This window comes from Columba livia, chromosome 1, assembly GCF_036013475.1.
Source record: "Columba livia isolate bColLiv1 breed racing homer chromosome 1, bColLiv1.pat.W.v2, whole genome shotgun sequence".
Classification (NCBI taxonomy): Eukaryota; Metazoa; Chordata; class Aves; order Columbiformes; family Columbidae; genus Columba; species Columba livia.
In genome coordinates this window covers 64,379,017-64,394,942 of record NC_088602.1, presented here as the reverse complement: position 1 = coordinate 64,394,942, position 15,926 = coordinate 64,379,017, and the positions used below count along the sequence as shown (strand labels likewise).

General features: G+C 41.8%; 1 protein-coding gene across 10 annotated transcripts in view; it reads right to left on the bottom strand.

Annotated features, from left to right (window-relative positions):
- Positions 1 to 15,390, bottom strand: part of TFDP1 (transcription factor Dp-1) — a 47,157-nt gene extending 31,767 nt beyond the window's left edge. Inside the window, exons 1-3 of one of the 10 annotated variants that reach the window (XM_065059413.1) lie at positions 15,155 to 15,390; positions 13,592 to 13,676; positions 951 to 1,017 (exon numbers count right to left, since the gene is read on the bottom strand). In XM_065059413.1, coding sequence (XP_064915485.1) covers positions 951 to 1,017; positions 13,592 to 13,603 — 79 coding nt within the window. In that variant the 5' untranslated portion in view covers positions 13,604 to 13,676; positions 15,155 to 15,390. Of the gene's footprint in view, positions 1 to 950; positions 1,018 to 13,591; positions 13,677 to 14,518; positions 14,729 to 14,946; positions 15,100 to 15,154 lie in introns of those variants that run through there. The other 9 variants (XM_065059474.1, XM_065059456.1, XM_065059436.1 and 6 more) reach the window with 9 other exon arrangements.
- Between the last annotated feature and the right edge of the window lie 536 nt (positions 15,391 to 15,926).

The window sequence follows — 15,926 nt, the reverse complement described above, 5'->3', positions numbered from 1 at the left end:
GGTTCATTCTTTATGACCATAAGGAAAATCCAGAGGACAAAGAGCTCATCTGATGAGGAATCTAGGAAACAATGGCTAGTTGGCCTGTCAAACTAAAGACTTAAAGATACACAATCGTTATTTATAAAGAGTAGGTAAACACACTGGAGAAAACTATTAAGCTGAAAAATAACACTGCCACCAGCAAAATGCATGAACTGGCAAGAATACACTTAACTGGAAGTCAGAGAGTAGTTCTACTATGTAGTAGTAGTTCACTACGGAAACAGGCTTCCCCTAAGAATACAGGGGACATAAATCTAATTTTCACATACAGCAGAACCAGTTTACAGAAGAGGTTATATCATACAGCTGTCCAGAACTGCAGACGACTGTAACTCCGTGGTGCTCCTGGTTTTTCTCCCCAACTATGCTATTGTAAAGTGCAGCACACAACTCCCCAGATTTTTAGATATTCTCAGTTTTTGAGCTTATATATCAAATTCAAGCTTATACCCTGCGTTTTATTAAATTGCTTGATTACATTACACTACGATAAATGCACAGCCACTATCTGAAAGTCCCAAACAGTTCTGCTCAAAATATTATTTCAGATAGGCTTGCACTAGTGTGGATGCACTATCGTAAAAACTGTCATAACCCATTTTAAACAGCTACACTTCTGCATTTTCCCTATTTGGTAAAATACAGGGCCCCAAAAGGTGTTTTAGACCATCTGGTATACTAACGAGGAGATCACATATGAGATGACAAGCCATCACTGAACTTCACATGCCATTTAGAGGCAATGATAAACCACAGAAAATCTCCAGTTTGCTTGCTGATTATGTAAGATATAATTTAAGAAAAGCTTTACAAAAATTATGCTAAGAAAGCAGCTTAAAGCCACTAATAAGCATAACAACTGAAAACTCAGAAATAGAGCGTCTTACTAAAAATTGTGTTCTTACCTTTTCCAGGACTTAGGTTTTGGTCTATGAACACCTTAAGCTCTCCATTGGCTTCAATTAGTCCAGCCTGTTAAAGAAAGCAACTTTTATTAGATTTACAAAGACAGACATTTATTGTTAAAGATGAAAGAAATCATACCAGAAGTCTCTGCTGCTACCACTCACATTTTATCACAAACCTGCCACTATGTAATGGCACTGTTTATGGCACAGTATTTGCCAAACATTAAATTGTTAATTTAATAAATAACATATTCTTAAAACACAAGCAGAAAAAGTTTACAAACACCTTGCTATTTTGTGTCCTAAGCTCTTACAGTATACATGTACTGTTTTAACAGACAACTCAATACCCTTCTAATTAAAACCAATTACACCTTCGACTACACCTTTCTGTGTGTAGGTACTCTTTACCCACCACGGAAGTTAACACTATAGCAAAAACAGCAGAAGTGGTATAGAGTGCCTTGAGCCATTTTAATCAGACAAAAAGGCATTAAGAAGAAACACCTCAAGCATTTCAATTAAGTATTTTAAAAGATCAGAATATAAAGGTCTAAAGTTAAAGAGCTATAGGATTATATATAAGTTTATAATCACCATCCTTTAAGAAAGCTCACAGTAGAAGTTATTTTTTTTAAATACTATTAATTTTTTGATAGAAAACACTTCGTGCAGTAATTCCTTGTTCTCTACAGACAAAACAGTTCCGAAAAAAAAAAAAAGAACACAAGACACACAGACTGTTTCCATTTAGAAGGGACAGCAAGAAAGTCAACACTTGTACTTAACCATAATTTAGCATGTGGTATCAGAGAGGCTGAAAAGTCCCTACCTGCATTTTGTGCATAGCTAGTATTTGCAGGTTACTACAGATCTTCAGGAGACAATGAAAAGGTTTGCTTTCAGTCAGCAGCAAAGCTTTTCCCTGAGAAACCTACCTGAAGAGCCCTACTTACGATGTGCCAGAAGTTCAGTAAACTAAGCCACTAGAGGATGCTGTAGTGCTGTTATTATACAGGTGTATGACAGTAATGATTTCTTAAGACAGGCAGGGAACTTGAAAAAACGGGAAACTTTCTCTCCTCAGTGAAAGGGGAGGGGAGAAAAGAAGATGACTGAGCACGGGGGACAGGCTGGCAAGTAAGTAGAAGAGAAATTTTGCTATGGGAAGCGTGAAGAGCAGTGGCCTGTAATAGTATGGCAGCAATGAGGACCTGGTGGCACGAAGAAAACTTAAATGTGGTGACAACGGAAATAATGGGTAGAACGAAGAGCCTGGGGCAGTTCTGTCCTCTGTTCTCCTACTTTTCACCCCCAAAGTAATAAAATAGCATTGTTTTAAGGAGACTGCATCAACTTACCAGTACACAAACACTGCCTGTTCTTCATCTTGCCCACAGTAGGGATTCAAAGTTCCACTTGCACAAATGACAGCTGTATTGCCCTGTTCCCACACACCACAGCTTCTTATAAGCCTAACTCTTCATCACACTTTCTGCATAATTCAGAAGGCCAACACACTATATCAGGTAAGGTATACTTATCAACATGAAATCAGTATCATGTACAAAGATGTTCTTAGAGCTACAAAGATGTTACTAGAGCTACATTCTATGGCAATATGACATTCTAGAACACTGGAATCATACGTGTTATATGAAGATGCATTTTTGTTAAGTGTTACATTATATTCCCATTCCACCTCAATTTCACAACAGGAGTGTTAAACCACACAGAACGTGCAGTCTCACCATCATAATTTCTTTAAATGCACTACTTCATTTTCTATTCAACAGTAGAAAGAAGGGGTTCATACTTAAGGTTTCCTGCAAATTCTCTTTTCTCTAAGAATCAAATAAATATCAGTGAGACTAGGAAGACATTTAATATATTGATTATTGGACTGCCAAGAAAATGTCTGGTTTAATCTGTAATGCCTTTCATTTTACAGCATGGGAATTTAATAATTTTTATTCATTCCATACATCAGTTTAACATGCAAAAGCAAACCTGCATCACGTTCACATCAGTAACAGTCACAATCCAAACCCAAATATTTAAGCTGTGATATTCAACAAATTGAAGTATCAAATGCAAACATTATTTCAGTAATTAGCAAATTAGGCAATCCAGTAATCAATTATTTATTGGTCTGTTCCTATTTTTTTAAAACCAGAATGGTCTGCCATACAACCATTTCTATTAATTAGTTTTATCCTTAAGTATTCAACCAACCACCTTATCTTAGCATCAAATAATCTCATTATATTCAAGTTTTCTTCTATATAATTAAACTATACAGTGATGAATATTACTGCAATTAACAGGCAAATCCAAAACCCGCAGTCTAACCTAGCATTACAAAGGGTCAAGTTAGTACACTACATGTCCTGCTTCACGCTTTTGTGTGACTAAAATTACACAAGTCACTAAGATGAAGAACATTTGGGAAAAACACTGCATTTAATCAGCAATTTGGGAAAACTCAGAGAACGGCAATTACTGAACAAGAAGAATCCCCTCAGGAACCACGACACCGACGAAGCAGTTGCAGTTCCGTCACCTTCCCATTCCAGTGTCTTACTGAAGGTTCAGCTCTAGCAGTTAAAATGGCTGGTAAACATTCAACTCACTCGTAAGATCATGCCTAGGAAACACTCCAAGAAAACTACCTGGAAAGAATACTACTAAATCTCACAGAAAATGGCACCTCCAGCTGCTATTACTCATCATGAAAACTGATTTCTAGAGAAAATTCTGTTACTCCAGCCTCAGTATGCTCTTCATGCTTCTAGATACACTATTTAATTCTAAGGTTATCAAAATTTATCACTAGTTTTTAGTCTCCTCAAAGTCACAGATATGAGCTTTTGGTAAGAGAGAACTGAAAAGCAAAGCTTCCATCTCATACAAAATTCTGGTGTCTTTGTTCTAAAAGGGAAATACTAGGCAAAAAAAATCTCTTGGTATGCATTTCAAAGAAACTATAACTCTTTGTCAAGTCAGATTATTTTGGAGGAGGGACCAGGATTACTTCTCCATAACCTATCTAGCACAGTGCAGAGCCCAAAAGAAACAAAGAGGAAAATGTGACCACAGCTCCCTTTAGGTATATCATAGTCACAGATTCACAATGAACAAACAAAAGAAAGCAACACCACATCAACGGAAGGGGAAAAGCAGAACAGCAAGCACCTGATTTTCCTCAATGGAAAACAAACTTTATGCCAAGGAGGGTTTAGACATCAAGGAAATTCTATTTTCTGATGGGAAAATACACATAGTTTTCACACCTTATCAAGCTACTTGTAACAAGGTATTTTGATTTTTTTTTTTTACCTGATAACATAATTTTTTCATATTACACATTTTCTTATCTTATCTTGATTCTCAACTTTCAAGTTCATTACTTCCTTTGATGAGAACACCAGGGCTGCTTGAAATAATATCATGCTCTTAATATTCTATTCTGAAAGCTTTATAAGTTTGTGCAACTTTCCTCTTCAAAGAGACATTTTGGCTATGTATTCTTCTCTATGGCTACGTAAACAACTAGTGTCCTAAGGAGACAACAGATACACCCTTTCTACTTCACACATTGCAGCAAAAATCAACAATGATTTAAAAAAACACCTTGTGACACTCAACATCTAAAATGAAATAAACTAAGACCTCCTTTTCAAAAATCAGAGGAAGGTTAAAAACCACTGGACAAATTAGTAAATCTGGTAATTTTAACTGTGGAAGCTATACTGGAGTAGGGATTCCAATGATAGTCGAGGCTTTGTCTTATCATGTTATTCAGAATGCTTAAGATATCAACTGACAGGCTAAACATATAAAAATTCAACTTAAGTTAGCACTGGCCTGCTATGAGATCATCATCAATCATAAGGACTGGGAAGTCTGTCTTTGTTTTATTTACAAGTAAAAGCTGAAAAGCACTTGTAAGTGCCCTCAGCCTGAAAAATCAGTAAATTGGGAAATATCTTTCTGTTGGGACTAAAGTTAATATGAAACAAAATTTGTTAAAAATGCAGTGAATTTCACTTATTAAAAAAAAAAACAAAAAACAAAAAACAAACAAACAAAAAAAACCCCAAAAAACAAATCCCTGAATTTGTACTGCAATACAAGGAACCTATAAAAGCACTACCAAGAAGTTTGACTAAAATGAGATTAAACAAGTACACATGCTATGTCTATCAGCTTTAACCGGAGAGTAAGGTCCCTCCAACACTCCAAGATAAGTAAACATGGGGAACATAAGAATGCTTTTGTGCCACAGCAATATCTCTTCTATCTTGCTTTTACGTAATGAGCCCATTTTAAATATACTCCCTGCAAAAAGAGCTGAAAGAACAGCAAAAAGTGTAGTGATAAATGAAAACACGAGTATTTGCCAAAAGGCATTCTCAGAATAGAAATTTTCAGTTGCTAACAGCAGATTGAGTCCATTAGATCGAAGCACAGAGCTGGGCCTGAAAACAAGAGAAAGGGGTGCGAAATATACAACACTGATTAAAGAACAGGAGTTGGCATGGGACATGCAGAAAAACAAGTAGACAATTTTGGGACTGGATGGGAAAAAGTGAGCTAGAATATCAGATGGAAGATGGCAGATTAAAAGTTGAGGTAGAGAAACTGGGAGTCACTGGAAAAGTACAGGAGAGAGAACTGATAAAAACCTGAAAGAGCTTTAACAGGACAAGGAGATCAGATCCTGTGAGGAGAAGGAAAGAAAAAAGGAACTGCGAAAGTAAATACAATCTAGTCTAAACTATGATTGAAGGTAAATAAACTAGGACTCAGATTGAGAAATTCAAAGCAAATCAGGTTAGTACTGGTAAAGACAGGACCAGAAAATGGAGAAATTGCGAAGGAAAAGTATTCCTGTTAGAGTACATTTATTCCCTCACAGAGCTTGTAATTGGCATCGGGAGGATGCCTCTGCTGTCAAGAGGCATTTGCAAAGTCTGCTAGCAAAGAGCCACACACATCTTGTGCAAACTGCACCTAACTTGATCCACGCAGCATGACAATCCCCCAGTCATTTTATTGCTTAAGAATAGGCAATAAATGTAAAGGCCCTATGCCATGTGATTTTACTATGCCCCACTTCACTGACAATGTAGGGATATTTTGTTTACCTTATTTTAATATCAGTAAGCAGCAAACACACACAACAGAAAATTAGCACAGCTACAAAGTGGATAAAAGCTTATAACCAGAAACAATGCTACTTAACCTTAATTCTTCTTTCACCCCATCCATACGCAAATGTAATTTGTAACAAGATCATAATACACGATTTTTCCCCATTGGACTCAGCTCACTGAGGGACCAGAGTAAACATGCTCTGGGAATGAATCATCATGTTAATGCAGGATGGTATTTTTATGGGACATCCAATTCATTTTTCACAGAAATGAAAACACAATTAAGATAAGAAGTACAGAATTGCAGGAAAGAAAAGAAAGCTCTTAAATTTAAACCATTTTAATTTCATGTTGCAAATGAAGTCAGTAAGATCTATTCCTTACTGTATGAAGTAACAGAAAAGAACTTTTAAAGCCAGGCTACAGGAGTCTGGATCCTGAAAAATTCTCAGATGTGTTATTTTACTTTCTTCTGAAAGAGACCATACCACATCTTCAGTTCATGGCAGCATCTTCAAGATCAATGTGTTTGCCAACCACTCGGCAATGAGCTATACCATAGAAATGAGCTTTCCAAAAAGTAAATTGAATTACTAACACCTTAAGTACCAAGGCATAGTCAAAGCACTAGATATTAGAGACCTGGATCACACAGAATTGTGAAGATAAAAACTAAATACAAGTTAGTTGCTCAGTTAAGTGTTGTTCATCTTTGGTCTGAATGCAGGCTCTACTGACACTGCACATATACTGGAAGCTGTGTATATACAGAATGTCATCTAAGGTGGTCTTACTGCTGAATGTGAAGAACATGTGCTTTCTTGGATGTTTTTTCTAAACAGAACACCACATTTAGAACTCAGCAAAAACTGAATCATAGATGAAGAATGAGTCAAATAGTGGTCCAGTCTAAGGAGCCACACAGACCAAAAATACCACAGGAGTTTAAATTATACTGGGATATTTCTTACAATAATTCAATTGCCCAAGTGATACAGTCCTGGCAGAATTTAAAGCTGATATCCCCCAAAACTAATCATGAAGCTGTAAGAATGAAGTGAAATTGATTTCAAGATTCCTAGGGTGAGTAGGCCCGAAGCACTCGTTTGCCACTTGTACCCCATGAACTAAATCGGAAAATAGTATAATTGTTTGTGTCCTCCTAGACTAAATACTCATACGCAGGGAGGTACAAGCAGCAGCCCCTTCCACAACTAGCTCCTGGTGCCATTCTAGATTTGACCTAAATAGGCTTTTGTTTTTCTAGCCAAATCAAATCTTTACAGTAGTTTGTTCAACAGCATCTAAACAATGGCAGAAATCAACAAATAATGTTTCACAGGACTCCTTGCAAACCCATTTGTCTCACGAGCCTCCTTATCAGTGTATTGTAAGGCTACAGCAGCCTACAACATAATTTTCAGGCAAGTTCGTGTAACTATTAATGCAATACTGGGATGCTTAGCAAACATTAAGACAAGTAGCCAGCTTAGCAACACAAGACAAGTAGCCAGCAGCATTTCTGGGGATATGAACCACTGTCAACCTTTAAAATCAAGTTGTCTGCTATCCAAGAACCACTTCAGCATAGAGAATGTTTACTGGAGATTGGCCCATTCCATTTTTCTTCCCACTTCTTATTAGCCACAATAAATCTCCACTAAGTGATATCCACGCAAGCAAATACAAACACTAAAATAAGTGATCCCTAGTGTAACTTAACTTTTAAAGCTGTATTTTTGTTTAGCATGTTGTCAGTTCACTGTGTTTACTCAGTAATACTACAAATATGTATCTATATAAAGCCACTACCATCAGATGAGACACACAGTTAATAAAGAAGTTTAATACTCGAAGGCTACAGGAAAATGCTTTAGTTACACAAATAAATTGGCAAGGTGACAGGCAACTTCTGAGCTGCTATTTTCTGCCCTAAAAATACAAACTAACATTACCAAAAAAAAAAAAAAAAAAAAGGAGGAAACTCTTACTGCTCTTATTGTGTATTTTTCATGGAAAAACAAGAGCTTAAAGATCAATTTCCTTCTGCCTTCTTCCAAATAGCATATTTAAAAACATGTTAACAACACTCGAAATCCCAGACTCAGATGCCTTTTTGGAAGACCTCATTTCATATTATTTGATCTTCAGTTTGCAAACTTCTGAACACATTAGAACTCACTAAAGGCAAACAGAAATAGATCAAGCTATTGAGAAGTCGCTGAACTAAGATGCTATCAAAAAAGGTGCATGAACCACTTGAGATCCACTAAAGACTTCACTTCCCTAGTCTGTCTCACTAAAATTCCCAGTACATAACCAAAAATAAACATAAAAGGAGAAACACATGCTGGTATTTTTTTAAAGTCTGAAAAACGTTTTGAAGGCTTTTCAGTATTTTCTAGACGTTGAAAGTGCATCATGTAAAAAAAAGATCCAAAACATACCTTTTTTCTCACTTCCATTAGGCTCTTTTTTTTTTTTTTCAGTGCATCCCAAACATAACCTTTTCAGACCACAAAGACTTGCTCAAGATTGATGTAGAAGCACCACATGAAAGCTATTAAAAAGTACAACTTTTGTGGTGTTCTGGCAAAATTACCATACAGAAGCACAGATCTACTTCTTTCCCCAAATCTAGCAGACCTACTGATCTATTCAATAAAGTTGTTGTAAGAAACTAGTTTGCGGTGGATTTTTTTTTTAATTATTCTTTGATCAAAATATTTTTAAGTAATACTAAGAAATAAATTAATTGAATTAAACTACATACCTGAATTTATTCTGAATACTCAATTAAAATGAAATATCAACCTTAATTCCTCTATCTCTAGATCTCTTAAACAGCAATGTCAGATCAGGTGTTGAACTTTGTGCTGGAAGAACTTCTTACATTGTGTCCTCAGATTTACACGTGCACAAAGCTTTCTTTCCAAAGTGAGATACATGGGCCACAGCTACTACTGAATGAGATTAATAAAAGCACCATGAAATACGGAACAGATACAGTAAGTTTTAGGTAAACTAAAGATCAACAGAAAAATCCCTCATAAAGTCATTCAAGCACAAGATGACAGTAGACTAAAAAAAAAAAAAATTAAAAAAAATCTAACTTTAGAACCAGTGGTTCTAAAGCCAATGCCGCTGTCAGCAACATATGAAACAGTAAAATGCATGAGCCTTGCGGACAAACACCTCTCAAGAAAGGTATTTTAGTCTGCGAAAAATTCTGAAGGCTAGCCGTGTTGTGCCAGTTTAAAATGTCTGTGGAACACCAGATCAGTTTTCTACTGCACGTTCTTCAAGAACAATTATTTTTTTAAATGCCTTGAAACAATCCATGCAATGGTGAACAACTGAAACAATAAGTAATGACTACTACGTAGAGTATTTCATTTATGTATTTAGCATATTTCAATATATGTAATTTTTGAGATCAGAAGGGATCTTACTCATTCCTCTTGTCTAGTTCCCTGTCTTCAGCACTCGCTTTAACACCATGCATTGGACTATCCCCCCTAATAGTCCCTGCTCCTGCAAGTGACTCCTGCTTCTTCTCTTCTGTTTATAGAGGGTCTTCTTTTTCTTTATGGCTGCCTGAGGGGCCTCAGAAGTTAATTTCCAACAGAAGTGAGAGGAGTACCAGGGTTGTATCACAAGTTGGATCTTCAGCTGCACTATAGAAACTGCTAATTTAGTCAAGGAAAGTATGTTAACCATTATTGCTAAAAAGTATTTATTAGCTTAATTTACAGGTAATTCTAATATATAGCTAAATATAGAAGTGGCCAGCAAGAAGTCCTCAGTTTTATACTGGGAGTTGGAAGACAAAAAATTAAGAAATTTACTTTCCTGCTACGGTAATTGGCAATCTTTGGATGCTGCACACTGCCTAGTTTTAAGCATGCCAAGGATGGACAGGTCACCATTTCACTTAGGGAACTGTGGCCCCACTAAACTATTAATCCCATGAATCCAGTGAGCAGCCCAAGTCAGCTGAGGACTCTGGTGCATATGTTTGGCTCCTCCAACTCCTGCCTGGAAGGTGCCACATCTGTAAGCAGTGGAAGAGTTTACAGTAGACTCAGCAAAGTCTTAGAGAACACCACTGATTAACCAGAAAGAGGAATACTGGATATGCTGGAGTTTCTGGAGATTCTCTGCATGCGATGACTATATTAGTCTCAGACCAAGAAACTTCCCATACAGCACAAAAATATGTGTCAAACTGTACCCTCCCTACTCTACTGATCTCAACTTGTCATTCAGACTCTGACAAGCAACAGAATAATCCTGCTCCCAAGGTACACAAGTACTTGAGATACTGCAAGTGGCGTTCTCTCATCCACACATTTTTTCAATTGTTTCTTTAAATTACACAAAAAGTAAAGTCTAGTAACTAAGATCTTCTGAACTGAATGTGATATTCCACCGCCAATCTGCCTGATCCTGTTAGAATTGCTTATCAGCTCCGCACAACGCTCACTTACATAAAACCAAAAACGGCTACGCTCATTACTATTACCAGATCACACTGGAAAATGAGTTTGCTCCTTCCTTCCCCTTTATATTTATGGCATTCCAGATCCTATACCCTTTATACAATAGCTTTCAAAAAAATAAACTGATATACCCACAGATACTTCAGCCTTCACAAGCTAGTAGTTCTCTTTTTCCATTATTATTTTGCAACTTACCCAGCTATAACAGTACTTGTGACTATGCTCTTAAAGTCCACCTGCAAGTTCTTCATTAAGGTGCTACACATTAATGTATCCTGACCGCTGAGCACTGCCAGGGAAATGAAATTGTAAAAAAAAAAAAAACACACAAAAAACCCCATGCTTTGTTGCTTATTCTCTCCTTGTACACTCTAGAAAGCATTAGAGGGATACATTTTGAAGTAATATTTAACAGAATTTATGCTTGTGTCAAATAGCTCATAAGCATTATCTTGACAGCTTACCTGATCAGTACTTTTGTAATTTTTTAATCCTTTACAAAAAACATTTGAGTTTGCCAGTATTCTCCCTTGTGCTCCCCATTTGTTCAATTATCCAGTGGAGTCTCTGTCAGCAAACTTTTACAAGTATTTGACTTTCCAAACAGGTCTTTTCAAGCTATATGTTTTATAAAGAGGTATCAGAAGAGCTGGAAGTGAGCAACAGAAGGAAAAGAGAAGTGCCATCCTGCAGCAGGTGGGAGGAGGGGTTAAATAGGAGCATGTTATCTTGTGGCACCCTGGCCCGGGGCTGCAGCTTCCCTGTCACCAGAGCCAGTGCTGGCCCCAGCAGCAGCAAGCGGGACAGGACACGCAGTGAGCCCGCGTTCCCAGGCTGGAGCACACTGCCACACTCTTGGCCATGTAAATGTCACCGGCAGCCCAGACTCAGCATGGTAGCAGCACAAGACCTTAGCACAGCTAAGCCATCTCAGCTCTGCTGAGAAAAAGGGAAGGAAGGGGTGGGAGCACTCATCAGCTATGCCATCTTCTCCACCACTACATCTCACAGGCAGTTAGTGCACTTGATAGGTGACATGGCAGAACCACAGGCCATTAATCACAGCAATATTTCTATGTCAGAATTTTTAAATTTACAGCAGTACAGGTCTTCAAAGACTGAATGCCCAGAAACTTGGCAATACTGCCTCTGTCATGATTAATTCCACTGTTTCACTAGAGAAAGAACTTGGAATTTGGACAAAAAATGTGCAAATCATTCTCTTCCTTTCTGAAAATCAAAAAGGTGTTTTACCAAGTAGCATCTGTATTTTCTAGCATTAAATCAAACCTAGTAGGGCCCATAATCAGAGTTGGAAATTTAAAATTTCCCAGCATTCACTACACATTTTAGACATCATGTAATGGTGGGTATGTAAGAGTCTGCAAAAAGGCAAGCAGTTCATCTTTCTTCCCTGAGGCAGGATTAAGTATGTATAGAGGTTTTTAAGAACAGGTTAGACAATCCTTCAATTAGGATTTCATACCCTTTCTAGCTACCCTGTTCTGGTGATCAAGTACACTTAAAATTGCACCTAAAACCCAACTTAGATTTTCATTTTTCCAAATACAGCTTACTAATTCTTGTAATAAAGATACTGAAAACAATTTATTTTTCTATCTGTAGCATCTTCTACCATTTTTGAAATTTATTATCATGTATGTTATTCCTCCCTTAACTACTGTCTTTTCTAGAACAAGCCAGGTCTTTCAAAAATTAGGTTCTGAAATGTTTTATTCTCATTCTGCTCCTTTAGACCTTCTAGGATATTCATCTGTATTTCCAGGTGCTAGCATTTCCTCACTTAGTTGATCTCCCAACATCTAATATTAAACATACTTTAGTATCTTAATTACTTCAAACTGCTTCAATTTCATCTCCTAGTCTAACATTTCTCTTTCATTTTCTTCCCGCTTATACGGCCTTTCATTCCCTGAACTCTGCTATCTGTAACACACTTGGCCACCCTTATCTCTTCCAGGCAAGCTTTAAGTGACTACGTATTTCTGGTTGCTTCTCCACACATTAAGATATTTTTCACTTGCTGCCAAATTACTGAAACTCTCTACAGTAGTAATTTGTTAAACCAATCACTATTTCATGGAAATTCTTGCTACTTGAAAACTAGAACAGCCCATATTAGATTGCAACCTGCTGTTTACAAATTTGAATTGTATCTCTTTTCTTTAGCTTGCATGCTGTTGTTCTGGGGGCCTTTTTTGAATGTGAGATATATTCTAATTTGAATACAGAGTGGTACCTTGTCCTGTTTTCAATAAGGGAATGTGAAAGCCCAATTATATTAGGTATTAACAGTGAACTACATCTTAAATGCACAATGTTTGAAATTTTGCTTTTTAAAAGTACTGGAATAGGTAAAGAGCAAACATGATTCAAGAGGTAGGCCACAGACTCAAAACCACTAACCTTAACATCAATGGTAATGGAACTCTACGATGAAAGTCCCCAAAGCCTGTTTTTACAGACAGTAACTAGCATCTTTTGGTAGCCAAGAGACAAAAAAATGAACAAATATGGACACTGAACCATCTTCACTCCCTTGAATATATGCTACCTCCTTGAACACAAGAAAGGCAATGCTACTTGACATTAGTCAATGACAACTCTGTCATCTGAACAGTATTTGCTGTTTTTTTTAAAATTCAATTCACAACCAAGCTGGTTTAGTTTTCAGTATGCAAACACATAATGCCAATGGCCCACGTGCTTTTATGAGCATGGTGAATTCTTAAGATTAATTACTCTGAAAAAATGGTTGCAGATCTGAAACTGTTTTATGTTGTTACATCCACATGGAGACATAGCCTAGGCTTGATGTATAATGTAGATATAGTAAGTTTCACATATTCATTAATGACAGCTATTATAAAGCATGACCTGGTTTGCTTTTGTTAACAAAACTAAAAATATTCTATGAGCTATGCTTCCACACACAGTGTGCTACAAACATACTTACATCTTTTGCCATGTTACCAAAGACTAGAAATCGGTCCTCTTAAAATCTTGACAGCAGCAGGACACAGAGACAACAACGCTATTTTCTAGAAAGCAAGCAAAGACATCATCAGCCATAAAAATGAAAAGAGAGAAAGTTTTAACAACTGGAATTATTGAATACCACAAAACGCGATTTACTTTTCTTTCAAAAAAGCGGTTTAAAAAGTTTTCTGTCATCACCAATTCAGCCCTTAAGCCCCTCTCCCCACCCCCCGCCCCCCGCTCAGGGCCGTGAGCTCTCCCTTGGCGGGAGCGCCCTTCCCCCAGCCCGTCCCCGATCCCAGCTGGGCAGCGGGCAGCCCACGCCGGGCCGGTCCCTGTCCAGCTGCGACCCTTGCAACACCGCAGAGCAGGGCGCGGGGAGAAACGGCGAGGGAAGAGGCCCTCCCTTGGCCGCCTCCTCCTCCCCACCCCCATTTCCAGCAGCAAGCACAAGTAGGCCTCGGGGGCCAGCTCCCCCCCGGGGCCTTGCAACGCCCCCCTCCTCCTCCTCGCAGGCGGGCGGGCCTCGGTTGCACCGAGAGGCAGAGACTGGCAGCCGCCACCGCGCCTCGGGCACCCAGCGCCCACCCGCCCCCCGACCAGGGCCTCACCGCCCGGGGAAAGCCCTAAGCCCCGCGCCGCCTCCCCTCAGCAGCGAGGGGCCGCGCTAATCGCCTCAGAGGCGGCGGGGGCGCGAAGAAGGGGGGACGCGCCCGCGCGCCAGGCGGCACCGCCGGCGACCAGGGGGAAGGGGCGGCGGGGAAAGCGTGTCCACCCCGGCCCCAGCCCCCTCGCCCCGCCAGCGGCGGCACACCGCGGCGCGCTCCCCCCCACCCCTTCCTCCATCCTATCCCTCCCGCCGCTCCCCGTCCTCCCGCCGCAGGCCGGCCCGGGCTGCCCACACCTGAGCGGCCGAAGGCAAAGAGAGCCGGCTCCATCCCCCGCCGCCGCCCCCAGACAGGGACCCGGAGCGCGGAGCGGGAGCACCCCCCGCCCGCCGCCGCGCTGCTGCGGAGGCGCCCGACTGCACATGTGCGGCGGCGCGCGCGGGCCTGGCGAGCCCGGCGGGAGGGGGCAGGGGAGGAGGCGGCGGGAGAGCAACGGCCCCAACGGCAGCTCGGGCGGGGTGGGGGGAGGGGAAGGGGCCGTCAGGGACCGCCCCCCTCCCCGCGCTCCGGGGCGGGGGGTGCGGGGGGAAGGGGGCTCCCCCGGCGGGCTGTCACTTCCCAGCCCGCCTCTGCGCCCGCCGGTCGCCAGTCTGGCGGGCTCCTGCCCAGGCGCCCTCGCTGGCCGCCCGGCCTTGCCCGCCCGCCTGCCCGCGGCCCCGCACACCTGCCCGCCGCCGCTGCCCCGGCCCGCGCCCCGACCGCCGAGGGGCCCGCGCAGGGGGACGGGGGGGTGTGAAGAGGCGGCGGGGGGCGGGCGGGCGCGACGGCAGCGGCCCCTACCCGGGCCCTGCGCGCGCGACCCCGCCGCTCTTCCCTCCGTATTTTTTTATTCCCCCCCCCGTTGGCAGGGAAAAAAAAAAATTGAAACTTACACTTTTGTGCGTCCCACCGGCGTGACGCTGCGCGCTGACGTCACGGGGGTGTAGCGTGCCTTGCACGGGCACACGCGGAGCGGGCTAAGCCAACCGCCCGCCGCTCCATGGGCGGAGGGAGCATGCGCGGGATTTTCGCGCCTTCCGACTCCCCGCCCTGCGGCGCCGGCGGCGAGCGCGCGGGAAGCATCGGCGCGACATTGCTCTTCGGCCCCCGGTGGCCGCCGCCGAGCACGTGGTCGTCGGCGCGCGGACGCGAGCCGCTTCCCGCGCAGCGGCGTGAGAGGGCGGGAAGGCGCCGGGACCCCCGCTTCTTGATGGCTGCGGGACACGACCCCGCGCCTCGGCCCCGGCCTCGCCGCCGCGGGGAGCGCCGCCCCGCTCGGCCTCGCCGCCGGCCAGCCCGCCTCACGGCAAAGGAGCGAGCGCGGGCCGTTGCTGCCCTTGCCGCTGAGCGGGCTTCTGGGGGCACGGGTGCTGGCGGGGCAGGGTGGTGCGGTTCGTTGCCACAACATCCTGCCGGTGCTTCCTCATCACGTTTTGTCCGGCCGTTATTTGAGCAAGCTCACTTACAGCGGCCCGTGCTAAAATTAGGATTTTATAGTAATGCAAGTGAAAGTTTTCCACTAGGCGACCGCTCCTCTGAAGCTTGAATTAGGCCAGACCTGCACCCAAAAATTCAGCGCTTAATGGTCTGTGACACCTCCAGTCTGTGAAACTGGCGCATATGCTAGCTGCACACAGCAGCCACCGAAATTGTGTGTGTTAGCTA